Consider the following 26,120-nt stretch of genomic DNA (forward strand, 5'->3'; position numbering starts at 1 on the left):
CAGATAAACACTTAGCCTCAAGCGTTCTGTGGCGCCGGAATCAAAATAGCTCACCGGATACGATCTATACCCCGGAACAACCCATATCTCAGATTCCTTCAGCTGATCAATGTGCAGGGGTTCAGCCGGCTATTCCAGATGGCAAACTAAGCCCTAATCCCGGGACTTCCGACTACTGGTGTAACTGGGAGTTGGGAGTGAGCTGAAACATTTCCATCCCCCCGACACTCTCTATAAAGGGGATATTGGGAGTCAATGTCAAAGCTATGACTGACCCAGAGGGATATCCAAACTCGGAAGTGTGGAAAAAGTCAGGATATCTTCGCGCAGAGCCTACCATATAGGCAAGTGGAGTATGCGTATGTAGGATAGGTAGCGCAAAACGGTCGAGACCCGATGTACCAATAACGGATCTCCGGCATCTATCTATAGCATGTCGACAAACAAGACTTACTGGAGGTAGGTATACACTATAGAACTACCTCCAGGAGATTCCGTGCGTATGTGCAACAATAGAGACTTACATATTCCCATGAGGGCCACCTTTTTATTTCTTTTGATTTTCAATATTTTAACTCTTCGGGTGAGTTACCTTGTCAACCAAATTCGAGCCGTTTAGTCGCTATGAGGCCGACAACTCTTGTTATTCTGTCACTATGGAACATAGTACACCGTGTTCAGGCAGCGGCTGTCTTTGCACATTTCATGGTACTTAACTTTACCAATCTATCTCTCATTTCTAAGTTTAACAATGGGTATCTAGGTCTACAATTCAGAGAATTTTACTCTCTACGACTGGGAGATCAACATCGCCGAGGCCCAAAAAGCCCATCTGGATGCATTTGCGCTCAACCTGGCGTACAACTACCCCACGAACAACCGCTCTCTAGAAAACGCATTCAAAGCGGCAAATACGCTGGATTTCAAGCTCTTCTTTTCATTCGACTATGTAGGAAACGGTATCTGGCCCGAGGGGGACGTAATTGCCGTCATCAATAGATACAGAGATAACCCAGCATACTACCAGCATAACGACAAGCCGTTCGTCTCAACCTTCGAGGGATCATCAAACGCTACCGACTGGTCTGCGATCAAGAAGTTCGCAGACTGCTTCTTCGTACCAGGCTGGTCTGCCCTAGGGGCAAAGGAAGCATTAGCTGTTGCCCCGGGTGTTCCAGACGGACTTTTCTCCTGGGCAGCATGGCCTGAAGGTTCTGATTCCATAAGTACATACGTCGACTCGACCTACATGCAGTGGCTCAAAGATGGAGGCAACTTACCATATATGATGCCCGTCTCGCCATGGTTTTACACCAACCTGCCAGGTTATGGCAAAAATTGGATCTGGAACGGCGATAACTTATGGTACGATCGATGGCAGCAAGTGCTAGAAATAAAGCCGGAGTTTGTCGAAATCATCTCGTGGAACGACTACGGCGAGTCACATTATATCGGACCACTACACGACGATGCATATGCAACCTTTGAAATTGGTGGAGCTAGCTACAACTATGCTGCCGATTATCCCCATGATGGCTGGCGGGACTTCCTTCCATTTGTCATCGACTTGTATAAGACCGGCAAAACAAACGTCAAGTCAGAAGGGGTCACTGCTTGGTTCCGACAGGCGCCAGGGAAGGCTTGCAAGAATGGCGGCACTATGGGAAATACAGAGACACATGGACAGAAACTTCTTAAGCCCACGGAGGTCATGCAAGATGAAGTCTTCTACTCTGCCCTGCTACACTCTGCAATTGCTGTGGATGTGACAGTCGAGATTGGCGGTGTTTCACAAGATGGGAAATGGAAGAGCACACCACCTGGCCAGATTGGCATTTACCATGGCAGCGTGCCATTCGACGGCAATACTGGGCAGGTAGTAGTGACTGTCTCGCGGAGAGGAAAGACAATTGCGGAAATGCGCGGCGCATCAATCACAGACTCTTGCATAGACGATATCCAGAACTGGAATGCTTGGGTTGGATCCGAGCTCACCAACAATCGAAGTAAGAATGCCACTACGACTACGGCCCATGCAAAGCCTACGTCTACAAGCAAGGTCTCCGCGGCCCCGGCTTTGCTGGCTATGGCAAGACTTCCGTTTACAGTGGTCTTTGTGGCTTTGGTTGCAACCATGGTGTCTGCTAGCTTGACACAAGCTGCGCATCAGAAGTTGTTCTACGCACCTATTGTGGATTCTCCTTTGCTTTACAACTCGCCTTATTATTATGAGTACTCTGAAGTATCGATAAGTCCTCATTACGCTACAAGCGACATCACAGGTATGGGTTACGATTCATCTTGGAATTTGGACAAGTCGTTTTAATTACAGTGGGTTTTAATTGGAATGTGCTACATACAGACCCTTGAGTTTCAAGGCTTCAACCTTGGAACCTTGGAAGGTTCTCAACACATGCTGTGCGAGGAATAATACTGATCTTGCGTTTTGGGAGTCATCCACCTGGGCATGGATATCGTTCTGAGGTTACATACACTGAAGTTGCCCGCTAATTATGCATCAGAGTTCTGGCATCTTCGTCCAGATCTATATAATATAAGCCAAAGAAAAAGCTTCAAAGCACCATACAAAGTTATACATGGTAACGACTCGGTCTATCTGCTCATCTAGATTCACAATCACAGTAGATAATCCTGTAGGCCCTCGAGGTGTCGACACATCACCTCAGCTAACCCTAACACATCTAGTTGCCTTCATCCAGGTGGTTCCTGGGTTTGAAACCCCCAAATATCCACAGATTCACCTGGCAACATATCGCCCGCAAGTATTAACCCTGTATCCAGAAGTCCAGCCAAAGAAAGGATAAAAAGAGAAGAAACCCCAGAAGCTTGAAATTGAAACCCATATATACCGAACAAAAGAAAGATAGAAAGTATAAGTAGAGACAAGAATGTAAAAAAAGACCAAGACACCAAAGCATGTAGCAGGGTGAAAGAACGACCAGAAGCCAATGCAAATGCATCATTAGCAAAAGAAAAGCACAAACAAACCCAGACCCTCAAAATCAAACCATCAAGGCAAGATAGGCAAATCCACCCTTCTGAAACCAATCCCCCTGACTCGCCCCAACCTGGCTTTAACAGCAGCCCATCCGGTCTTCAGACGGTCTTCAACCCTCCGATCCCCCCGAATGCGCATCCAGATCAATAGCATGCCCAGCATAGCAATATCGACCAGGATCTGCCTAACAGCAACCCAAACCATCCACTTCACCCAAGCCCAAAGGCCATTTCGACGTCGCTGCGCAACACTCCGCGTCTCCATCTGCTCACGCACAGCCGCAATCTCCGCCGTCATCTTCGTAAGAGCTTGCTCGACACGCCGACGCCATCGCCCATCTTTCGGCCCAGGAAGCCCAGAATGTGAATTCGAATGAGCATTCGAATGAGACCGCAGGCCAGCACCACTACTGGCTATACTCCCCAAAGTCGGACGACGAGTATGTTTCGGCGAGACGTCAGTATGTGTAGTCGTACTATTATCCGCCTCGTCCTGCTCGTACAGACTATCACGAGCTTCTTCGAATTCGTCTTCATCCTCATCTTCCTGATCAATATCACTTCGATCTTCAGGCTGGCTAACCGGACTCAAGACCCGTAATCGCGAGTCCCGACTATCGCGAAGCGGCCGTTCGTATTCATCCGCTAATCGACCACCGATACTCCCATACGCGCTGCGCGATAGAGGCGGAACGCCTACTGTGTTGAGGGGACTTGAGGAGGAGGAAGAGGAGACGTTGAATTTGATCTGGTCCCAGACGAACTCGAGTTCGGCGACGAGTTCGCGGGCTTCGGAGGTGTGCGATGCGTATTGGTGCATTGTGTCGATTAGCGTGGATATGTATCGGCGTTTTGCTTCGGTGCGCGAGAGGTCGCGCTGCGCGTACCATGCATCCCTGGGATCCTGTGAGCAAGGTGTAGAATGTTAGGGATCGGCATTCGACGTACCACTTCTCGCACTCGGAGTGCACTTCGGGTGTATTGCCTATCGGTCGGTCCATGACGCCTTCGACATCCCCCTCTGTTGTATAGTTAGAGTCTGGCTTCGAGTTTTCTTGAACGCTTCGGTTTCGCGGATGCCCCCTCACTCACCCATGCTCTGTTTATACAAGCCATAAAGCTTAAGCCGCTCGGCGGACGGGGGTCTGGCGGTGCCGCTCCGGGGTATTCTCTTAACGGTGTTGAGGGCATGAACGAAGACCCGATCTGCGGCGTGTCAGTGAGACGCGGGACGTAGGGAGGGTGCACCTACGCACCTACAGAGTCCGACATGATGCGATAAGAGTTCCGGGTTGCCCTTTCATGGAAGCGGGGTTGGGCATCGACTTTCGCGGGTTGACCTCATGGAGAGCGAAGATGTCGGGGATAAATGTGTATGTCTCGTCGGTATCGTAGGAATCGAGCTATAGAAGCTGGAATGGCAAGGGGGCGTGGTGTTGGGAAGTTTCCCCTGCTTTATCGGGAAAGCTGCGAATTTCCCCCGGAATGGCGCTCGGCTTGGCTTTCCCGGAATGGAAAGGTAGTGTGTGTATCGTGGATTCAATATTATAAAGACCTCACGATCAAAACGATCAAAAGTGAGAGACGTTGAAAATGAAGGTTGTCTCGTGCCTACGGCAAAGAGTGGCATGTTGGACCGCGGCTCTCGGAGCGATCGTCAGGGCACACTTGTGATTCTCCGCGATCTGGCAATTTGGGACTTCACATGATTCATTGCATTTGAAATTGCATTTGAAATATGTACGCGTAGCTAATTTAATGTACAGATTATTCGCTTGATAGTTTCTTGACCACCTCTAGCGAGTTCTCAGCGTCCACCGCCGTCCCTGTCATCAGGTCTGTAGCGGCGCGCGCTTCCTCACCACTAATTGGTGGTCCAGTGAAGTGTTTTCGCGCATAGATAAAGTACCAGAAGATACTGATACCGGCAAAAGCAGCGAAAACTACACTGGCGTAGTTCATCGACTCAGGGGTGACAGGCAAAGTGACAGGCATACAGAAGAGAGCGACCGCCAGAACGATCCACGCGATAGTGATACAGTTAATCGCGAATCCAAATCGCCCAAGGGAGAAAGAGGATGATTTCACGTCTTGCCGGCCACGGACCAGAGAGATGAGAATTGGGAGACCGTACGAGGTCGACAGACAGATCGTGGCGACACCGGTGAAGGAGTTGAATGCAGCCGTTGATCCAAAGTAGATCAGACCCAAGAGACCATCAACAACGGCTGACAGTACAATCGCCCACACTGGGACATCCAGCTTCTTGTTCACCTTTCGCCAGATCTTGAAGCCCGGGATGGCGCCATCCCGAGCGAACGCATAGGTGCAGCGACTCGCTGCCGTGAGCGAGCCAATACCGGCGAATAACATGATTCCTAGAATAAGGAAGAGAAGACCAAAGCCGCCGCCTGCGGAGCCAGTCACGGACTTGAAGACCAGGCCAATTGGTTGGCCGTTAGCGACTTCGCGCAGCATCTTCACATCTGGGAGCACGAAGAGGATGGGGATCAGGTAGAAGAGACCAGTGATTCCAGCCGCAACGACCGAGAGCACGATGGCCTTTGGGACCTCGCGGTGGGGGTTTTGCACTTCTTCGCACATGGCTGCGACCATTCCATAGCCGGTGAGGGTGTATGCTGCCTGCAGCAAGCCGACGAAGAACGCCCAGCCAGAGGGCCAGCCGCTGGTTGAGGAGTCGTAGTGCGCGAAGACGAATTCGGCGTCTCGGCGGTCATCAGCCATCACGAGGAGCGTGACTAGGATGATGATGACGCTGCCGGCGGTCCAGAAAATACAGACCTTGTTGATGAGATCGAGGTAGCGGGAGAGGAAGATGTTGACTAGGGCACAGAAGAGCATGACGGCCCAGAACATCAGGACGGTCTGCCAGGCATTTGCGACGAAGGATTCATCAAAGATTGAGATGGCACTCAGGATTAATTGGCCACCCGAGAAGATGATGCTGAGCGTGACGGTCCAATTCCCGACTAGGGTTAGCCAACCGTCGATGAATGACATCAAAGGGGCCCATTTGCGGGTGGAGAGCATTGCGCTCCAGTAGTAGACGCCTCCAGCGGTTGGATAGACGGCACAAATCTCGGCGAGAGAGGCAGCAATGGCGATTGAGATCAGACTGACAAATACCCAGCCCCAGATGATGGTGACGGAGAGACCGTCTGCGAGTGTGATGTAGAGTGTTGTGCTGAGACCGAAGGGGGCGGCCATGATGGCAAAGGACAGGCCGAGGATACTCATCATGCTTAGATTTCGAGGAAGTTCACTCTTGTAGCCCATAGCGGCCAACACCTCGTCGGCGTTGCCATCTGTTGAGGATCGCATAATGGGCAAGTTGTTGAGACCAAGATGCCAGGATGCCAGAAGGGAGGTTTATCAATGAAGCATAAGGTTTAGGGAATAATGCAACCCCGCATGCAACTGAGCTGGGCATATGGCGCGGTCCGGGACCGCGCAGATGAAAGAGGCGAAAGATATAGCAGAGCGAATGAGGAGGCCTCCAGATTTTGGCAGACAAGCCTTATCATGATAGCCTAGAGTCCTTGTTCGTCGTTTCTAGTGGTCATGTCTTACTTCCCCTTCGATAAGTGAATGACCCACTTCTTTTCCCCTATTCCACTTGACCTTCTTATTACCTACATTGTCTATAGAGATAAAGAAAACCAACGCTGTCTCCAGATACGGAGTAGCCTGATCATAATGACGCCCTTCTAGAATCCCAACCCTGCAGGAAAGTCAATTCATTCTCGAACCGCCCTGGATCGGCGGCAGATGATCTTGGACCGCGTGTCTCTTCCTCTCTCTTCTCTTCCCGTTGATCCTTCGGGGTGGAAACCCATGGACTGCTCAATCGAGAATTAATTGGGCTGGCAGTTGATATCACCTCTACAAATCATAACCCTGACAACATAGTTGCCCGGCTACAAGCCGTTGTTTGCACGGAACACCTCCGCCTTCAAACCAAGTTTGACATCATATCGAGATCGACAGTGGGGAACTGTGAGCCAAATCGCACTGGGGCTGAAAGAGAGATAACAGGATGTCTCTGGAAGATAAATAAGAGCGGCCCCAACCACCCACATATGATAAAGCCAGGCTACTTGCTTCCTTAGATAATGAAGCAGTCTTGAAATACAAGACCGTCCATGGATGTAATATTTTTGTCGAAACATTATGCTTGGAATAAGCGTAACTAGTTCCAAGGTCAAGGTCGTTGAAGGTCACAGGAACCTTGGAAAAATACATACTACTCCGTACATATGATATGCAATGCACGTCAACATGGAATCCGTAGCTAATCCCAACGAGCGGGATTCATCACCTGCGTTGATACGCGCGGGCTAGCCAAGTGTTTCATGAGAAGGCAATTGGGATGTTGAAACGCGGAGTTGCGGGGAATGACGAGGCCGAGGGGCCCGGCGGCTCGAAAATGAGTCGAAAAGGTGCCCAGCTGTGCCCGGGTGGATCTGCCGGTTGGGCATCAATGAACAGAAAAATACCTGTACAAAGCGACATCGGGAAGCCTTCGGTATTGTTCATCTAGAATATTCCAAGGTTGTAGATACTAGTGGGCACGACTAATTTTGAAATACGGATATACGGTCATATCCATGGATGTCTACGAATAAACTTGAATATTTGAATGATTCATTGCACACATACATCAAGGTCACGCAAGGTGACGGCTGCCACATCAGATGCTGCGAAGATCCCCCAAAGGTATGGGGAGCTGAGCAATCGATGAGCGCCAGGATGGATATATCGACACAGGAAGGCCGGAAAACGCAATTCCGCGGATCCGTACATTTCCTCAAGGGTGAAGGGGAGGGGTATCAAAAAGGGGGGATAAAGCACAAAGGTGAGCCAGTGATCTCGCTGGGGTTCGAAGAAAAGTAATTTTTTTCTTGTTTGATCAGATATCTAATGGGACATGGGGGAGAGCCTCGGGATCAGTGAGGGTGGGCGGAAGTAGGCCTGAATGTTGAAGGGGGCGGAGGCATGGACATGAACGAGATGGAGACGGGCAAGATGCTGGGAGGATAGGTCGTGTTTTTTTTCCGGTCGCAAAGGAACCGTGCAAGAACTCCGTCTATAAGACCACTCCAGTTTGCCGTCTCCAAGTTGGAGTCGGTAGTCGCGCCGGGAAAGAGGGGATGAATAATGATCGAAAGAAATGAAAATGCGCAGAGTCGTGACCAGCCAGCTAGTGCCAACTCCAAATCGTAAAGAAACATGACCCGTGGTAACGGAACGATCGTCAAGTCGAGGTCGGTAGAGGTAAAAAGGGAAAACAAGAAAAACGCCCATTCATGCAGAGTCGTGGAGCCGGTGAAGTCGTTACATGAGGATATGCAAGTACAGTCGCAGGAAGTAAACGCGAGTTCAAAATGTCGGAAATATGGCGGGGGGCTGATGATCTAGGGACTGAGTCCAAGATCCTCATTGTCCGGACCGAAGCCAGCCATGTCAACAGAGTGCAAGGAACCAGGGCCTTTGCCCAGGGAGACGTCGGAGGAAGCATAGTCATGTTTTAATCGATCATGCGCTCCAAATATGTGAGGCCCGAAAAACGGTCGATTCTCGTCATTTGGGGTATTGCCATCTCCAGCAACCCACGGCCCGTTCTGCCAGAAGCGAGTATTCGCTTGCTGATCACCGAAAAGATCATGGTGGTCGGGGTGAGGTTCAGGACCATGCATGGGGAACTCATTGGGTGACTGAAATCGAAGATGCGACCGGCCAAAACTCGAGCACGGAGAATCTGCGTGAAGTGGCATGTCGAGACCCGACAGGAGAGGGGGATCATCAACAGGTGTGATGTCAATGGTCGGATTTGCCGTCTGTTGTGCGAGAGCGGCCGACAGTCGAAGATTTGAACCAGTAGAACTCTGCCGGCTGTGAGTGGTCGATCGTTGAATAGCACGCTGCACGAAGCTCCCGCATGACTTGAGAATTTTTTCTTGCATGTCGGGTGGCAGACTGTTGAAAAAGTCATTTGCCAACGAGGGTTTGGGTGGTTCGTCGTCTGCCGGAATCAACTCGTAGGTGGTCTTGGCGTACTCGGAGAGACCCGATGGCATATCATAGGGGGACCGATAGACTTTGGGAGCAAGTTCCCGTTGTTGATCGAGGTAGGCATATTTTCCGGGCATTTTGGCGGCGGCCACACTGCCTCGATCGACAATCTCCTGTTTGACACCCTCCGACTCTTTCTTTTGAATCACATCAAGTCGCTCGCGATGACTCACCAGCGAGAATCGGAGCATCTGGAGAAGCCGGGTGACTTCTTCCGACCGCATGTTCAGGGTTTGAGGCGGCAATAAGGTACCGTCAGCAGCACGTGGCTGAACCCGTTGTTGGGCCATGGCCAACTCAAGCTTTTCGAGACCATTGGTGGGTGGTATTGATCCCATGGGACCCAATAGGGTATCTACAACCATCTCGGCTTTGACGATGTCGTATCCGGCGAAAACATTGGCATGCTCGGTAATTTGTGCTAGGCGTCGGCGGGCGATAAGCTCTCGTACATTGGCAAAGGTATTGGTGGACGGAAGGTGATGCTGCTGCTGAGCGTGCGACTTGGCGACCGAAGGATAGGGGGCATGGCGAGAGGACTGATTGGGTAGAGTTCGAAAGGCCGACGGCATCGCAGGAGCTCCAGCAGCAGCAGCACCGGCAGGGATATGGGGAGGGGGAGGGGCAAGATGCTGCAAGGCAGAAGAGGGCGGTCGGGATTGTAGGTGAGGGGTGTTAACATTCGATTGTTTGTAAAGATTTTGGTGAGGGGCAGGGGCGGTGGGAGCATAATGAAAGTGGTGGGGTGAGATCTTCGTCGTGACATTGACGCCAAGCGACTTGACGCTATCCAGGAAATTGGCCCGAGGGTTGTGGATGGGCACAGTAGGGTTGTGCGTATACTGTGCCCTACTCTCGGTGGACTGTTTGCCCAAATAATACCATATTCGTTCGCTCTGGTTGAGATTGACCGGACGGAGTGGGGCGAAATGATTCTTAGTTGCATCCACCGTCTCGAATTCGGCCCACTGATAGGGAGATCGGGCATCACCAAATGCACTGCCAGCCGCGGGTACCGCTGACTCTAACTCCTTTCGTTGTTCAGGTTTTCGCGCTAGGTGTGCAGGGAGGGGTTGGATTCCAACTCCAAGAGGCTGGAAATTGCTCTTGCGAACCACCAGCATCCAACGATATGGCATTTCAATGACATCTCTGCAGATTTTCGTTAGCGTCGGTCCCGATCCGAATTTTGAAACACAACCAAAAAAAATGGCCGGAAAAATAAACACCCCAAAAACAAAAATAAACAAAGATCGACTTACCCTCTTGGGAGCACTTTCAGAACCAAGCTTCGCTCGGAATGACGATTCTCAATGACAATGGCACCATTAATCTCCTTGTCGGCTTGGAACTGAATCAAATTGCCTTGGACCAAACGACGAGCTGACTCAATCACCCGGCGATCCACATCAGATGATTCCGCCAGGGTTCCGGTGGGTCGCTTCTGACGATGGAATTTGCATTTCAAGTCCACACTCGGGATTGAATACTGAGTACCATCTTCGATAATGACACCAATTGCGCCGTGTTCAACTTGAACTCCAGCCAGAAGGGCACAGGTGGCATGGTAGGCGCGGGTGCATTTTCCGTAATTGCACTGGAAGCACGCACCACGAACCTCGCGACAAAAGAGGCATTTGAGGCCCAGGCGAGCCTTAGGGATCTTGTCGACGTCACATACGACCTCGGTGCCAGATGCATCCCGGAGAATTGTGGTCTCTTCAATGAATGACGCACAGCGGCGGTGTGCATGGCCTTTGCCATCCTCAGTCGGCAGCAGATCCTCATATTCGAGGTCATTAGGGCACAGCAGACATGGGAGCTTGCGTGGTCCATCAGGGTGGAGTTTGGGACGTTTGGTGTCCGGCCCGTCGTCCGGGTGCTTCCGTTTTCGGCCACGGGTTGAACTCTTTTCAGGCACGCTGCGTGGCGGTGTGAGAAGATCCGCGGCACCTTCGAAGCCATCGAACTCGCTTTCAAATTCACCATAGTATTCTGGTGTGCTTTCGCCTCGTAGCTTGCGATCGATCTCGTCCACATCGATCCAGACACTGTCCGCTTCACAATTGCATTTTTTGGCGATTCGTGCATAGTCTAGCCACTGCTCTGTCGCGAAGTTGACCGACTCGGCGCAGTTGTATCCGATGTTGTATCCGGAATGATACCCATAGGGGAAAGTGATGACAAACTCCCCTTCGTAATGGACGAGTTTGTTGACGGTGATGCCGTATTGCGATTTTAGGAGACTGGGCGAGACAAGATATGTCTTATGGCGGAGGAACTGGTCACAATTCTTCGCATCACTTGGCCAGATACTTCGCATGGCCTGTTCAAAGCGGGGGGCATCCTCCTGCGAAATGCTGTACCACTGTTTGGGGGCGCCGAAGTGGATGTAATTGATGCTGTAGAGGTCAACATCCTCGAGATGCCAGGCGAAAGTGGCCTTCCACATGCCGAGGTAGAGATAAGCAGTGTTGACACCTGGAACTTTCTGGCCTAGGACGTCAAGAAGGTTTGGCAATTTGGCGACGTTCCAGGATTCCGTGCTATCGTCGAAAAGCGAGCCGGGCATATCGGCACCGTACAAGGGTTGATTGAACGTGAGCGACTTCCAGTAGTTGGCTTCCAACTCCTCGCATCTTTCCGCGGTGTACTCCTCGTGGTCGTGGATCCGGTAATCAAAGCCCGCATACAGCTCTTCATCGACTTGATCTGGGGCATCGCCCCGGTTGTTCTTTCGACGAGAGGTCACGGACTTTGATTGACGCCCTTTTGGTTTCGTAGGGGGCAAGGATTCACCATCACTCAGATCCTCAGTCTTGGTCTGGACTGGATTTGTTTCGGGCGAAACAGGCGTCGGGGGACCCTCCAGTCTGGATTTGTCGGCGTCGTCCGGAGTAGGCTCTTCTTTGATTTTGACTTGGTTCGTTCGCTTCGGTGGGCGGCCGGGGCGACGTTTCTGACCTTCCGGTCGAGCAGATTGAGGTCGGGGTGTTGGGGCCACACGATTAACCCGCTCTTGGTTGCGGCGCCTTTCACCCCTGCGAGCCGGGGGCTGGTGGCTGCTTTCTTCACAGAGACCCTTCCATTGAGGAAGGTTGTACGAACGTTGGCGTTCCTCATTTGCCTGAGTATATTTGCCATGTGTGCCGTAAAAGTCTTGCGTGATGGGGTTCTTTACCCGTATGTTCTTGACTTGTTCGTCTAGCGGTGGGAGCGATTCGGACCTTTGAAACGAGAACAGTGAGCAGTGTCTTCTGTAGTGCCGCAAAGAGATCACCTACCATTCCTTTGGAGGAACAACCTTAACGATACCCGAACGCATTCCATACTTGTCAATCTTCTTGATGAAGGCCTGGAAGTCTCGGAACTGGTCCATTGTCTGTGACAAAACTCCCGTCAGCAAGACTCCCACTTGTCTCCCGTTCCAAATCCGCTCGGTCGCGGCGTTCGCAGGAACTAGGGGCTGAAGCTAGGATTTCCACTCACAGGCTTGAAAACGGGGATACCGCCATCACCATAGTAGTGATCAGGTTCAATGTCTTCGACATCTTCAACATCTTCGATCTTATCCTCTACTTCCTCCCGCTTAATGCGAATTCCATCGGGTACCGGGGCGGGCTGGGCATCAAGTTCAAGATCAGATAGCTCTGCGGGCACACCTTCGGGTGCTTCTTTCTTGCCGTTGGCGCTCTGCGGCGGAGTTATGGAGGTGGAGTCGACGGCAGGACCTGCTGTGAGCAAGTCACTGGGCGGCATGTCGAGCGACGCCGCCATTGTCGAGTATGTCGAAATAAGTTTGGAACTGCTCAGGAGAGTAATTGCCGTCGTCGTATGGTGCGACCGCTGATCGACGGCGAGAAGGGATCTGTTCCCAGCGGTCGGGGAAAGCGATAGCGCGCGTTAAGGCAATTCCAAGTATAATAATTCCCGAGGCAGAGAAATTCGTTTAGATGTGATGGCGGTCGGGTGGACTGTCGAGCGTGCAGCGTAGGTAGTTGGAACGATTACGATAAGCTCGTTTCGGATGATTTGGTTTTTTGGGCTGGGAGCGAAAAAGGGTTTAGTCAAGTCACCGGTCACTTATAGCTGAGAGCGACAAGTCTGTCGCCTGGAGGCAAAAGAAGAGGGTAGGTTGCAGGAAAGGAAGTTAGAAGTCCTTAAAGCAGCCCTCGAGACTATTCCAATAAAACTGCGCAGGTAACGCTAGGTTCTCCATGGAAAAGGAAGAGCAACGAAGTGGACCAATCATGCAGGTGCCGTAGACGCTTGAAGGTGGAGCGGTGCACGATGGCCTGACACTGAAAGGAGGCAGGGGCAGGTGGGAACAGGGTGAGGAATGATGGGCTTGAAATTGGACAAATCAGAGCACGAATATGGCAAGGGTGGAAATCGTCCGATCATAGGGACTTTTAGCCTGGACATCAGGGAGCCGCGAAATTGTACTCGTACCATGCCCGGTCTCGGCTAAAAGGAACTCCCTCAGGGGTGCATGTACAGACACAGACAAATCAAAGCAGAACACTTACCAGATTGGAAGACAGGACACACAAGATTGACGCCTGCAAAACAACAGAAAGATGAAAAGAAGGTATCACGAATGGTTAGGATAGAGCTTGGTCAATGCACCTTGAGGCTTTGCATTGACATCACGTGATTGTGGATTATGTGATAGGTTTCATCTTCCAAGGTTCTGCCGGGGGGTGGAAACTTGCAAGATCAGGCGATACATAGTCTACTTTCCACCTCCTGTGCGGGGAGTAAAGTGGGAACAATTGTTGGATTGCGGATTTTTTTGAAGGTTCCTTTGATATTAATTAGCCATTATGTGAACGAGCTCACATCTGAAAAAAAAATGAAGCGTAAATCAAACATCAATACGGAGTACCTCAAATACATGTGTATGATCATTACGGAGTACGATCAGCCAATCTCGGATACCACCGGACCCGAACCATTACGTGCTCCCCCCCTTTGGTTTTGGGCTTCAAAATACGGAGTAATGTTGTATACACCTGGAGTGATGTTGAATATTGAGTATATATGCATATTTGAAAGCAAACCATGCCTAAAGGCTTCCCGCTCTCTTCCTACTTCCATTTCAATCCCGACATTCGGTATTCCCAAAATGACGTGGGTAAACGCCTTCATAGTACATACAACAAACGCCAGTGAACAGAGTACGGCTGGGTAAAATGGAACTTAATTACTCACCAATCACTGCATAGCAGGGTGGCTCTCCACAGAGCCTTTCATTAAAAGCAAAACCAGAAACCTTCAAAGTAGGTAAACAACATGGAATGAGGAAGGCCGAGATCGGTCGGCTTACAGAGCTATGCAGATCTTCAGGTGGATGTGGAAAGGGACCGTTGTTTTGGGATCTCCGATCTAATCTTAGCTCAAGGGCCAAGGCGCTTGGATCACTCTGGGATCATTTTTGGATTGTGTCATATTCCTTTATCCGCTATAATTCTATTGCGCCCATTCGTCGGACAACTTGGTGTCCAGATCTGTATATCCTTCCACAACCCTTAAACCCCGCAGCCTTTCCTGGTCGACGCGCTCCCAGGTCCATTCCTCCGAGCTCCACGTGTCGTTGTTATCTTTCTGCTGTTTTTCCAGAGTCTCTTGCGCGGGGATCTGGTCGGCGTTCATTTTCAACACTTCCCGAACCAACGATCCATCAACCCCACCTGTGGCTGTGATACCATCCCCGGCACCAGGTGTGTCAACGCCAGAAGCTTCGGCGGAGTCGATCAGAGCGGCCTGTGCCTTGTTCTCGGGTGGCGCGGGGAGGAATCCACTAGTGCGCAGAATCCGCTCTGGCGGGACGGTCAAACGACCCTTCTTCACCACGTACTTGCTCACAGCCACGGCAAGCACCGTCTTTTCGCCTCCGCAGCGGGCAGGTCGCATGAAGCAGGTCAAAATGTACATCCACTTCTTATCCCAAGAGATAACCTTGGAATGCATTTCGTACAATTCGAAGGGTTTGATTTCGCGCTTGAATGTGCAGTAGACCGATCCAAGTACAATAGACACAGGTTTGCGTCTTGGTGCAGGCTTGCCCTCTTTCTTGCTCGCGGCGAGGAATTCCTGGTCTAGCTCCTTGCTCACCATGCCCACGCCAGGGCTGTAGAGGCGGCTGACGAGTGCTGTACGCGAGACGTCCAAGTCTGTGAAATACGTACTGTTCGACTTGTGCAGATTGTAATCAGTTTCCAGCAATGGCGTACGAGATGTCACCATGCATGGCACGAACACTGGGTGCGTCGGTCTGCCTTGGGCGTCCACAATCGCTTTCCCACTGGGGAACAAGGGTGCATTGGGTTTCAATCGTAAATTTGCCAAGAAGTGGTACAGTATGCGGAACTAGCAACTCAGTCAGTTGTGCAATTGGGGTATATGGAGCAAGAGCTCCCCGCATGCAGGAAAGCGAAGCTATCGCTATCGGTCCCCTGGGTGTCTCGAAACACTTACATGCCATGTAAGTGGAAGACTCTTTAGATTGAAGACTGCCAGGAGCAAGGCAAGTGTTTTCCACGAGGCAAGCGACATTGCGCTTGCGAAGATCTCGCGCATGGTGTCCATCAGAGAAGCTCAAACGCTTCAATTGGGGATATATTCACAGCAGAGGAAAGAGAAGAAGCGAAAAGGGAAATCAGCTAAGAGGTGGAAGGTAATGACAAAAGAAATGTATCAATGAGGGTCTGAGGCTCTTCTGACGTGAGATAACTACTCCGTAGATTTTACCCTGGTACATCTATAGTCCAGGGGTAAGCGAGGCTGAGAGAGTGTGGAATTGGCAAGAGCTTATGCGCACATAAATGAAAGACAGGGTATGTGATAGATTTGCGATTGCCCGGATTTTGGCAGTATTTAACAAATCCCAAAGCCGAGCCTGCCGATCGATTACCTTCATGAACTCCTTTTTGTTGGGAACCGAGGCCAGCTGGGTGGACACGTGAGATTGATTAGTCATGATTTCAATATCCAGGGCTCCTCGGACCGTTTCATGTTACACGAGAGTTTACACAAGAGTCGGCTGCTCTAGCAGCTTCTGCCCAGGTATAAATTCCAGTTCTCTGTCAAATATGGAAGAATTTTCTTCTTACCACGTATGCTAGTCGGCAATGGATGTTAAGGGGGATCCGAAGACGCTGAAATTGTATTCTTTACAACCTTAAAACCTTGCTTTCCGGTGTATAATCTTTAGGTATCGACGCTCTGGGACCACAGGCTCTGTCCAGGTCACTGTAACCTTGTTACAGGCTCGATGTGGGGCGTGGAAGCAATGGCGTGTGATCATCTTGAGCCATGCAGGTGCTTTCAAGCTTGACGTAGAACTTGATTCTGTGGCAACAGAGCAGTCCTGAGATGTACGAAAACGTGTTCAAAAAATATGAATGGATACGGATGTTTCTGATCTGAAGCCTTGATGCGGTTGAGAACAAGAGCAGGAAATATATGGGAGTGGTTTCCGAAGATAGAAGAAAGACACCGCATGTTTCGCTCTCCTATCTTGAGCAAGTTTCGACTCACAGTTCGCATGCATCAGAAAGTGTTCGAAGCTACTGGGGTAGGATATCTAAATGACATACTAAAAAGAGGTTAGAAAACTTGGATTTGGCCTCGCCAACTGAAATGACATCGAAAGAACTCACTGGAATGAAAAGGTATGGCACTTCCTTCTCGTACTGTTTCCACGTCTCACCATACTTGTTCCGGCACTTGGTGATGTCTCTTCTCGCACGATGCGCAATCATGACGCTAAAGAAAACCGGATAAAACCAAGGAAACGGGCTATCAAAGCCTGTGATCAATCCCCACGACAGAGCGAAGAACATATCGCAGCTATAGTGGATCTTGCGGGCTAGTCCATACCATCCATCGGCAAGGATAGTATCACCGTCTTTTGTCACTAAGATCTTCGGGTTGTGAACCTCCTGCCAAGGGAGTTGTGGGAATGTTCTGCGCTTGATGAACGTGCCTCGCTCCATCATGCGGAACGAATTCTTCTGACTGTTTGTGGTATCCCAGACCCAATAAACAAAGAGATATGAGACAAAAAGCGCCGCCAAAGCATACTTGTTCCATGCGTACGTCGAGGGGTGGCGGTTTGCAAGATACAGAATGCAATGACAATAAGACAAAGGGACGCCAGCCATGTTCCAAAAGGTCAGCATGAAGCCAAGCTTCTCTTGGTACATGTCCCAGGTGGTCGTAATCAGATGCTCGGCCTTGCTGCATGCATTGGCGTAGAGAAAGTGCGCCATTACCAAGAACATCACCTCCCCAGACACATATCCGTAGCGCTCATACTGTCTGGTAGCGGCCGCGAAGCTCAATCCGAAGAGAATGAACCACGGAATACGGACTTCGTGGAACATTTTGAAATCGAGGATACCAAACATGCGCGGGTTCAATTCAGCACCCATGAAAAAGTCGTAGATTGGATAGCCAGTGATTCGATGTTGCGCACCCCGCGCGAAGGCAGAAAAGTAAGCGACAAAGCTGCCAATAAATCCCGAGAGAATTGCCACGGAAAGAAGTGGGCCAAACTCATCCAGGAAGGTGTAAATTGGGAACAGACCAGTGCAATGCAGAACACTCATGACCAAAATGGTAAAGTAGAAGCTGACATAGGCAGAGCAGTGGTACTCCAGCTGCTTGCCTCCTAGGTGGAGAAGAGGCTTGCCGTAGCATGTGAATCCCGGCAGAAGAACGTAGCATGCCGCTTCGAAGATGTAGTATGTCCAGTAAATGCGCCATGCCCTTAGGTGGGGAAATGCCTGCGTGTGGACGAGATAACACAAATGTTTCCCGAACTGCGCCCAAGATTGACCGTTGTCCGGAAGAGGCAGCTTTCCATCATAGAAAGTGGCGCCAATCCACATGTAGTACATCAAAAGAGGAAAGCCGATCATCAGGGCCAGATTTCCGAGTGAGCCACCAAATTCGAAATGTCCGGAGTAGTCGACTTTGGGGTCCATGCCTGGTCGCCAACCTCCGGTGATGTGCTCTTTCGCATAGTCATCCTTTGGAAAGGATGGGCCAGTCGAGGTTGGCCCGAGTGATTCCCGGTCCTGATCGGGTTTCCGACGTGATTTGAATTCGTGGTTCATATTTGTTGTAGAATGTGAAGGTTCATGTAAGTTTGAGCCGTGCAAACAAAAAGAAGTTGCGCATCAGAGGAAAGCAGCCGGGATAAGCCAGAAACTTGGGCGTTTTGTATCCGCGGCAGTCAGTCAGGGGCACCAACAGCCAAGAAGTAAAAGAGAGCAGGTAGGCAGATATAGTACTGTTTAGGTTTAGACTCCGTTGCAAGCTGTGGGCTTGGTTCAGGGCCCGCCATCTTGATCTATTTGGGTTTAGACTCCGGTGTCTTGATATGACCCGCTTTTAACGTCCTTGAAGACTGCCAAGACCCAAGTCAGATTAGCAATTTAGCCATGTTAGCATTGGAAACTGGCTTAAATCGATAATGCTTTTGTCAGTACGGAGTACGGATTATGAATTTCCTATCGAAATCATGTTGATACATTCCCCGAACCAAGGTTCGAAGGATATGGAGAAGGGTCGTTATGATCTCTGCAGAAGTTGCTTACGAGGTACCAACATACCCTTGTCAAAACACCCAGCAGATATTGCCATGGGCACGAGTTAAGCACTGAAATTCGCGATTGACATTGACAGAAGTTGGTTCAGACCTGCCCAAGTGAGAACGGATGGTCCGTGTGACGTCAGGTGATCTTATCTCAAATGCATTATTAAGCGTCCCTTATCAACTCTTTCCCCAGTCTGGAGTCTTCCTTCACCTGGGCAGCAGGTAGAGATGACTGATCGGCTCATCTCATGAATTACCAGACCCTCAGAATGGACGGCAATGCCTCCGAAGAGCGCGACCGTTCAGTGGACAGGTCCTCATCGGACGAACCCGTCCTCGATTCCACCGATCCTACACCAAAGCGCGGAGCTCCCGCCACATCCCCACAGAGCTTCACTCCACGCTCGCTCCTCGTCGGTCTCATCATAGGTGCTCTGATCACGTTCTCAAATACCTACTTTGGCCTACAGACGGGATGGATCAGCACAATGGCCATGCCGTCGGCCTTGATTGGCTTCTCGGTCTTCAAGGTTTTGTCGAAGCACCTCTCCTTCCCGTTCACGCCGGTTGAGAACGTCTTGATCCAGACAGTGGCTGGAGCAGTGGGCACCATGCCACTAGGATGTGGGTTTGTTGGGGTCATACCTGCCCTGGAGTTTCTGCTGAAGTCTGGCGAAGATGGACCCGAAGGTGATGGCGGAGATGGAGAGGGCGGTCCTTTGAATTTGAGCTTCTGGAAGCTCGTCATATGGAGTCTCGGAGTCTGCCTGTTTGGTGTCGTTTTTGCCGTTCCACTTCGGAAAGAGGTTATCGTTCGCGAAAAGTTGCGCTTTCCCAGTGGAACGGCTTCGGCATTGATGCTCAAGGTTCTGCATGGTTCCGGAAGCAATGAAAAGGCCGTGGTACCAGAAAGCTCTGATTCTGGTATCTTGAACACGCGAAATGAAGCCACACAGTCGCAAGAAAACACAGGTCTATTGAAGGACGTCGACGCTGAAGATCAGGCTTCAAAAGAACATGACTGGCGTTCGAAGATGCGCTTATTGATTGGCGCGTTTACAGTTTCGGGTGTATATGTAGGTCCTCTTTGGGAGTTCGCATTGATCAACTTATGCTAACATACTCAGACATTGTTCTCCTACTTCGTGCCTCTAGTCCGTGACATCCCGTTGTTTGGTGTTAGCATGGCCCATAATTGGCTGTGGACTCTGAATCCCTCGCCCGCATATATTGGACAAGGGATTATCATGGGACCATCAACATGCATGCATATGCTTTTCGGCGCTGTACTTGGATGGGGTGTCTTATCACCGTTGGCAAAAAGCCGTGGTTGGGCCCCTGGTCCAGTGGACAGTTGGGAGGATGGTAGCAAAGCATGGATCGTGTGGATTTCCTTGGCGATAATGCTTGCAGACTCCCTTGTCAGTCTCGGGTGGCTCATACTGAAGCCCATTGTGAACCGCTCGCCGCAGTGGATAGCATGGTTAAAGTCTACTCGCGCCGGACAGTGGATCGCACTTCGACTGAACTCCAGCCAACACTCTTATATAAACTACTCCGCACTGGAGTCCGAGTCACATGTTTTGGCTGAGGAGAATGATAACTCTCCACAAGTCGAGACGTCCACGAGTGACGAGGAGTACGATGCTCCGCCATCTCAGCTCATCTCGACACGTACAGTGGTCATTCTCCTCCCACTCACTCTTCTACTCAATGTTGTATGCATGCACATTGTATTCGGCGACATCATCTCCCCCTTCCTCTCCACCCTCGCAACTCTCCTGGCTGTGGTCCTATCTATAATGGGAGTTCGGGCCCTCGGCGAGACTGACCTCAACCCAGTGTCGGGCATCAGCAAGCTGACCCAGCTTCTGTTCTCACTCGCCACACCGTCATCCCACTTCTCCAGGCGCACTGCGCTGGTCACGAATCTTCTTGCTGGCGCAGTCTCAGAGTCAGGTGCTCTGCAAGCAGGTGATATGATGCAGGATTTGAAAACCGGTCACCTTCTTGGCGCGAGTCCAAAGGCCCAATTCTACGGTCAAATGATTGGAAGTCTCGTGGGTGCAGTTCTCTCAACCGCTGTTTATAAACTATACGTGAACGTATACGAGGTGCCAGGTGAAATGTTCCAGACTCCCACTGCTTATGTTTGGATTTTCACTGCTCGCCTCGTGACTGGCCAAGGCCTACCGGATATGGCCTGGCAGGCTTCTTTTGTCGCCGGCACCGTGTGGGTCATCATAACTGCACTGAGGATTGCGACTGCATCCCCGGCCTTCTCACAGAACGGAAATCCACCAGCTTGGAGATCTTGGATCCCAGGGGGCATTGCAGTGGCTGTTGGAATCTTTAACGTTCCTTCTTTCACCTTGGCCAGGGCAATTGGCGGTATTATCGCATGGTGGTGGTCGAGAAAACATTCTCAGTCCAGCAAAAACCAGCAAACCTCTGAGAACGGCGATAGAGGATCTTCCTCACAAGCCAATACAGGACCCGAGACGCTCTCTGTCCAGGGCTCCCCATCGGCTCAAGAATCAGAGAAGGCGGATGCTGCCTCATCCACTGTTGTCGTGCTGGCATCTGGTCTTATTTTGGGTGAAGGTATTATGAGTATTGTCAATCTCCTTCTCGCAAGTGGACGGGTGCCGCACCTTTGATGGAGCAGAGAATAGGAAACGTCCGGGTTGTCTGTGTACATGTATTGAACATCCTCGTGACTAGCTTTATATACCATAGACGACACCCCAAGAGGGTAAATGAATTTCGGATTACTTCGGGGATATTCAAAGGCTCTAAGGTTGAATAAATACAATGTCTCTCCAGGGCTGGAAATGCAGGTATCAGTAAGCAACAACCTCGGGAAAGATGGAATCTGGGAAGTATTCCAATCTACCTATTTCCAGGGTGAGGGACAGACATGGGGGCGTAGTGAGATCTCTTTGCTTTTGGGCGCTGTCAACCTTGGATCCGGCGTGGGCGGGCTCATCTCCCGATACCTTTCCCGGCCTTGTTCTTGACCTTATCACTGGTCATCCTCAATCAGTGATCTCCTTCGATCTTCAACCTTGGACCGCTCACTCATTAGTAGCAAAAAAACCTGGGCAGTGATATGGCATATGCCCATCATGCCTTCAAAGTACCATTCACTATTCGTACTTCCTTTCATTGAGTCCAACCTTGGCAAGGCGCCAACAAAGCATCCATTTCTTTCGTCAATTTATTGAGCGCCGGTGAGATATCCAATGTCTTCTTCGATTGTCTTGTGTTACTCTATTTCACAGTTCCATTCTCAAGTGCTGGGTCCACCTGATAGCTCTGCAAGTTGTGTTTCTCTGGTTCCAAGCTCCTGCGGATGTTCTTGATGATCATTCTTCGAGAATCGGGAGCTGAATACAGACTGTGAGGGGCTTCCAAATTGAGAGTGGCCAATGCTCGAGTTGTCTGCTGACGCCGATTTTCTTCGTTGGCGTAGAAGCAGCCAAAAAAGCGCGGCCACAATGGCCACTCCGACAACACCACCGACAACGCCACCTGCTATAGCCCCAACATTGGTTGATGAAGCTGAAGTAGGTTCACTCACACTCGTGGGACTGGGTCTTGAAGATGGAATGGTAGAAGTGGTCGGAGTAGGGACGGTTGTAGAGGAGATATGTCGTGAGCTGGGTGTGGGTGTGACTATATAACATCATATAATTAGGAAAAAGGATGCGCTAGGAAAAGCATTCACACAATTACCTTCAGCAGAGGACAGAACTCGTAGCTCAACCTGGCCGATTATCAAATCAGACAGTTGGTCTGCACATCCAGCTCCACCACCTTCGAAAGAGAAGCCATGTTTATCTTGTGCGCAGCAAAATGCATCGGCTGTCAGGTTAGAACTAGTCGAGTATAGATCTGTCGTGAGATCGGCGCAATTATCGTCGATCTTTTGGTTGCAATCTGCGTTGGATTCGCAGCAGATGACATTGTGCTGGGGGCCTGGGCAGAACATGTTTCCAGGGCAGCAAGCATGGAACGGGGAGGTCGTTGGACCACAGTCATTCTCGGTGCTAAGACAAGACCCATTTCTGCGTAGAGCATAACCGGGGATCGTGGTCATTGTGAGTGTCTTCAGAAGCCCTGGAAGTAAAGGTAGAAGGACTGGGATAGCAAGAGGGGAAATCGAAATATATGTCCCAAGCCCCTGGGCATCCCCTGAGCACCTGGGCAATTCCAGGGTCTAACCCGAGTAATAACCTTGAAAGATATGCAGTAAGGTAGATACGGAGTAGGCACAGGCCACTCTCGAGAATTGAACTGAGTAGCTTCAAGAACTTGAAAGAGATCAAAATAAACGAGACCCCTGGAAGTAAAAGCGTTTATATGCACCGTCGCTTCTATTGAATTTAGAAATAGAGTATTATAAGGCGTTAGACCTCCCAATATCCATTTTGATGCTAGTAGTACCATTGATAACCGAAGCGAACAATACGGAGTACGCATAGATACCTACCTTATTAACACCACTCAGCACCATGGAAAGAAACCAAGATTGCACCTGAACCCTGCTTTGGTCATGACCCTTGTACCCCGTATGATCCATTCTCTGTTCGTCGAGTTTCTTCTCCGCGACAAAAGACTGTGGTAGCTAAATCAACACATTTATATCGTCTCCATAATTGAACACAAGAAATCATCTGGGACATGTTCTTGGCCGTGAGACAACTGCCAAATAATCACTATAAAACATGATCACCACAATGTTTAGTTTGCATACGATTATGTTTCACGAGCACACCTTACTCAATGCGCGAGTCATCAGTGGCAACTGAGCTGGTGGAAACAGTCTTGGAAAGAAGCTCAAGTCTGCCGCTAGCCTAACTTGCTCCAATGATGTCGATCATATCCAGTGAGTGTGACTACATGCGCCTGATATATGCAATTTATATGCTGGTACGGAGTACTCCGTACGGAAGACAGCCTAATAGGGATAGCCAAAGTGAGGACTTCGTTCCTGTGAACTCCTTACGAACCTCTGGAATATGTACATCGGTCGGTAAGAGCCGGGATCATCCATGTGCAGGAAACGGCGCTATGTAATACGGAAGATGATTGGACAATTTGATTGGGGGCGAAGCCCTTGTCAAGGGAAGGACAGACCACAGTACTTCCTTTACAATGAACAGAAAAGGCGATTTGTACAAAACCATCAACAGAGACTTTTGAGATTGATCTCCTCCGTATTTGTAGTTTTATTCTTTCTGGTGATCCAAATTGTGTTTCGTGAGTCCTCGCCATGTACTCCGTATAGCTCATATTGTTCTGCAGTGATTATGCCATTTATCGTGGGGATCTGAGATTGCTCAGGTGCATGATGAGTGCGAATCCACTTTTGGGCTCAGCCGTCTCAGCCGCAAATACAATTTAAGCTCAGCAAGTCTCCCGGTAGATCAGTAAAATCGCGAGATTAGTCCTTCTGCCTCATGTGATAAGGAGTACATGTATGTAAACTGAACATAGCTTTTGTATCAAAACAATGATTGCAATACTTTCAAATAGCTATCTCAGATCTTTAAAGGGGTCTTCCGCTCCGGGTGAACTCCGTATCTGTGATGGTCATGGTGAATCTCCACAGAGGGATTTGTTTGCTTCTTGGCAGAGACTAGCATGGGTTGCGGAAGACGGCCACATTTTAGTCGCCCACGCTAGCAGGGACCTCACTTTTAATGATTGGCCATTTTCTGCGTTTTCATACTGTAAATTGGGCATGTGGACACATACAAACAAGCTGCTGGCCTACTCGTAAACTAATTCGAACCGAAGTGTGCTCTACCCACAGGCTCCCCTACCTAAATGTACATTGGACTTTTGCAGACCTGAAAATCAAATTTGGTGCAGTGTTCTGTAAATTAATGTTTGGTTTTACCATCACGTGTAATAACACCCATTTTAGAGCCCTGATCTGTCAACCTGGAGTTCTCCTGTTCAGGGTGGTCTTTCTCTGCTCCGTACATGGCAAAAATGTCATTGTCTACTCTCTCTACTCTCTCCTCACGGAACTTGGTTTCAAGTTTTGTTGCCTTGGCCATCTTTCTTTGGATTGCTACCCATGGCTTCCTTAAACCAACAGATATCACCGAGATCAATACAAGCAAATCACCGCGCAATGCCTTCGCTACAATTTTGACTTCAACCGGAGAGAAAGGGCTAGAATCTGCCGATAACGAAGAGCATTACCTTCAAGCTGCACGCCTGCTCTCCTTCCAGTTGCTTCGAAACCCACGCACGCGGAATAGGAATAAAATTCCATTTCTTGTTTTGGTCACGCCGGACGTGCCCCAAAGGAACCGCGACATTTTGAGCAGAGAGGGGGCCACGGTGATTCCATTGGAGGATTATGATGTGGACTGGGCCTCTCAGTCACAAAGTTTGAGCAACCTTCTTGCAAGGCTGAGTTTATCGAAGCTTGAGCAATACCACAAAGTTGCTTTTCTGGACGTTGAAACTGTGATACTTCGTCCTCTTGATGAAATCTTTAAAGATTCAGTCACAACAATGCGCTCCACTATTGGCTCCACCTCGAAATTTCCGAAGAAGTACATTATGGCCGCGCCAAATGACGATTGGGTAGATCCGAAAACGCAAATTTTATCAAATCAAGACCGAATATTGCCCCAAAAGAGACACATGAATACTGGGTTTTTTATGATTCACCCTTCGAAAGACCTGTTTGACTACTACATGAGTCTAGTTCCGATGCTAGACAAAGATGAGTCCAACCACCCTGAGGATGACATTCTCGAATATGCCCACCGAGCAGATGGGCCAATGCCAAGGCAGATTCTCGAGCCTGGATGGAACTTGAACGATGCAAGTCAGTCTGATTATGAAAAAGGGCTGAGATCAATCACATACAAACGGTGGCGTCCTGTCGAAAACAGCTTTGTGAGCAATTTGATTAGGATGTCTCTCGATGAAATGACTGCATATTTGAACCATTGAATTATTGACTCAATGAAGAGCTCTTGACGATGAACATTTGATCCTGAAGCTAGCTGTGCAAATTGACAGACGGTCTGTTAAGAACAACCTATAGACGACATGCTGCTAGGGTTTTGTGCCTGTTCCTTATAGTATCTGAGGCGGAAAAACACCTATATCACCTGGTATAAGAGAAAGATTCGTTGATTTCCCTAGAATGGACGATTAGAGCTTGGGTCATACATCGTAGATCGATGGCCAATACCCGTGAGTGCTCCCCAGACTTACATTGAGAGAGCGTGGGGTGTGGTGAAACTTAACTGATATGTACTTTGGGGCTCTGCCAACTTTGGATTAGTCTTTTCTCATCTCCCCCATCTCTCACTCTTCTCATCCCCCAACTTTGTTCTTTTATGCCCAACCAATCTCTTTGCTCTGA

The 26,120-nt window shown here is 49.8% G+C and overlaps 9 protein-coding genes across 9 annotated transcripts; 3 read left to right on the plus strand and 6 right to left on the minus strand.

Moving 5' to 3' along the window:
- Positions 1 to 624: 624 nt before the first annotated feature.
- Positions 625 to 2,326, plus strand: N7506_006077 (glycoside hydrolase family 71 protein; the record flags this gene model as incomplete). Its single annotated transcript, XM_056955370.1, has 2 exons — positions 625 to 708; positions 779 to 2,326. 2 exons carry the CDS (start codon positions 625 to 627, stop codon positions 2,324 to 2,326), a joined length of 1,632 nt encoding a protein of 543 aa, XP_056809704.1.
- Positions 2,327 to 3,031: 705 nt separating this feature from the next.
- On the minus strand, positions 3,032 to 4,290 carry N7506_006078 (acyl-CoA-binding domain-containing protein; the record flags this gene model as incomplete). The annotated part of the gene is made up of 4 exons (XM_056955371.1): positions 3,032 to 3,914; positions 3,967 to 4,039; positions 4,111 to 4,224; positions 4,275 to 4,290. The coding sequence occupies 4 exons, from the start codon at positions 4,288 to 4,290 to the stop codon at positions 3,032 to 3,034; spliced, it is 1,086 nt and encodes a 361-aa protein (XP_056809705.1).
- A 495-nt stretch (positions 4,291 to 4,785) lies between these two features.
- Positions 4,786 to 6,360, minus strand: N7506_006079 (putative GABA permease; the record flags this gene model as incomplete). The annotated part of the gene is made up of 1 exon (XM_056955372.1): positions 4,786 to 6,360. The coding sequence occupies one exon, from the start codon at positions 6,358 to 6,360 to the stop codon at positions 4,786 to 4,788; it is 1,575 nt and encodes a 524-aa protein (XP_056809706.1).
- Positions 6,361 to 8,453: 2,093 nt separating this feature from the next.
- Positions 8,454 to 12,888, minus strand: N7506_006080 (putative jumonji family transcription factor; the record flags this gene model as incomplete). Its single annotated transcript, XM_056955373.1, has 4 exons — positions 8,454 to 10,263; positions 10,374 to 12,338; positions 12,396 to 12,493; positions 12,601 to 12,888. The coding sequence occupies 4 exons, from the start codon at positions 12,886 to 12,888 to the stop codon at positions 8,454 to 8,456; spliced, it is 4,161 nt and encodes a 1,386-aa protein (XP_056809707.1).
- A 1,695-nt stretch (positions 12,889 to 14,583) lies between these two features.
- N7506_006081 (acyl-CoA thioesterase) lies at positions 14,584 to 15,693 on the minus strand (the record flags this gene model as incomplete). Its single annotated transcript, XM_056955374.1, has 2 exons — positions 14,584 to 15,483; positions 15,592 to 15,693. The coding sequence occupies 2 exons, from the start codon at positions 15,691 to 15,693 to the stop codon at positions 14,584 to 14,586; spliced, it is 1,002 nt and encodes a 333-aa protein (XP_056809708.1).
- Positions 15,694 to 16,699: 1,006 nt separating this feature from the next.
- On the minus strand, positions 16,700 to 18,236 carry N7506_006082 (C-24(28) sterol reductase; the record flags this gene model as incomplete). The annotated part of the gene is made up of 2 exons (XM_056955375.1): positions 16,700 to 16,711; positions 16,776 to 18,236. The coding sequence occupies 2 exons, from the start codon at positions 18,234 to 18,236 to the stop codon at positions 16,700 to 16,702; spliced, it is 1,473 nt and encodes a 490-aa protein (XP_056809709.1).
- A 751-nt stretch (positions 18,237 to 18,987) lies between these two features.
- On the plus strand, positions 18,988 to 21,378 carry N7506_006083 (OPT family oligopeptide transporter; the record flags this gene model as incomplete). The annotated part of the gene is made up of 2 exons (XM_056955376.1): positions 18,988 to 19,794; positions 19,846 to 21,378. The coding sequence occupies 2 exons, from the start codon at positions 18,988 to 18,990 to the stop codon at positions 21,376 to 21,378; spliced, it is 2,340 nt and encodes a 779-aa protein (XP_056809710.1).
- A 632-nt stretch (positions 21,379 to 22,010) lies between these two features.
- N7506_006084 (uncharacterized protein) lies at positions 22,011 to 22,820 on the minus strand (the record flags this gene model as incomplete). The annotated part of the gene is made up of 2 exons (XM_056955377.1): positions 22,011 to 22,396; positions 22,457 to 22,820. 2 exons carry the CDS (start codon positions 22,818 to 22,820, stop codon positions 22,011 to 22,013), a joined length of 750 nt encoding a protein of 249 aa, XP_056809711.1.
- Positions 22,821 to 24,721: 1,901 nt separating this feature from the next.
- N7506_006085 (putative glycosyl transferase family 8 family) lies at positions 24,722 to 25,702 on the plus strand (the record flags this gene model as incomplete). Its single annotated transcript, XM_056955378.1, has 1 exon — positions 24,722 to 25,702. One exon carries the CDS (start codon positions 24,722 to 24,724, stop codon positions 25,700 to 25,702), a length of 981 nt encoding a protein of 326 aa, XP_056809712.1.
- Between the last annotated feature and the right edge of the window lie 418 nt (positions 25,703 to 26,120).

Source organism: Penicillium brevicompactum (genome assembly GCF_028827555.1).
Source record: "Penicillium brevicompactum strain IBT 35665 chromosome Unknown utg000005l_segment0_segment0, whole genome shotgun sequence".
NCBI classification, from domain to species: Eukaryota; Fungi; Ascomycota; class Eurotiomycetes; order Eurotiales; family Aspergillaceae; genus Penicillium; species Penicillium brevicompactum.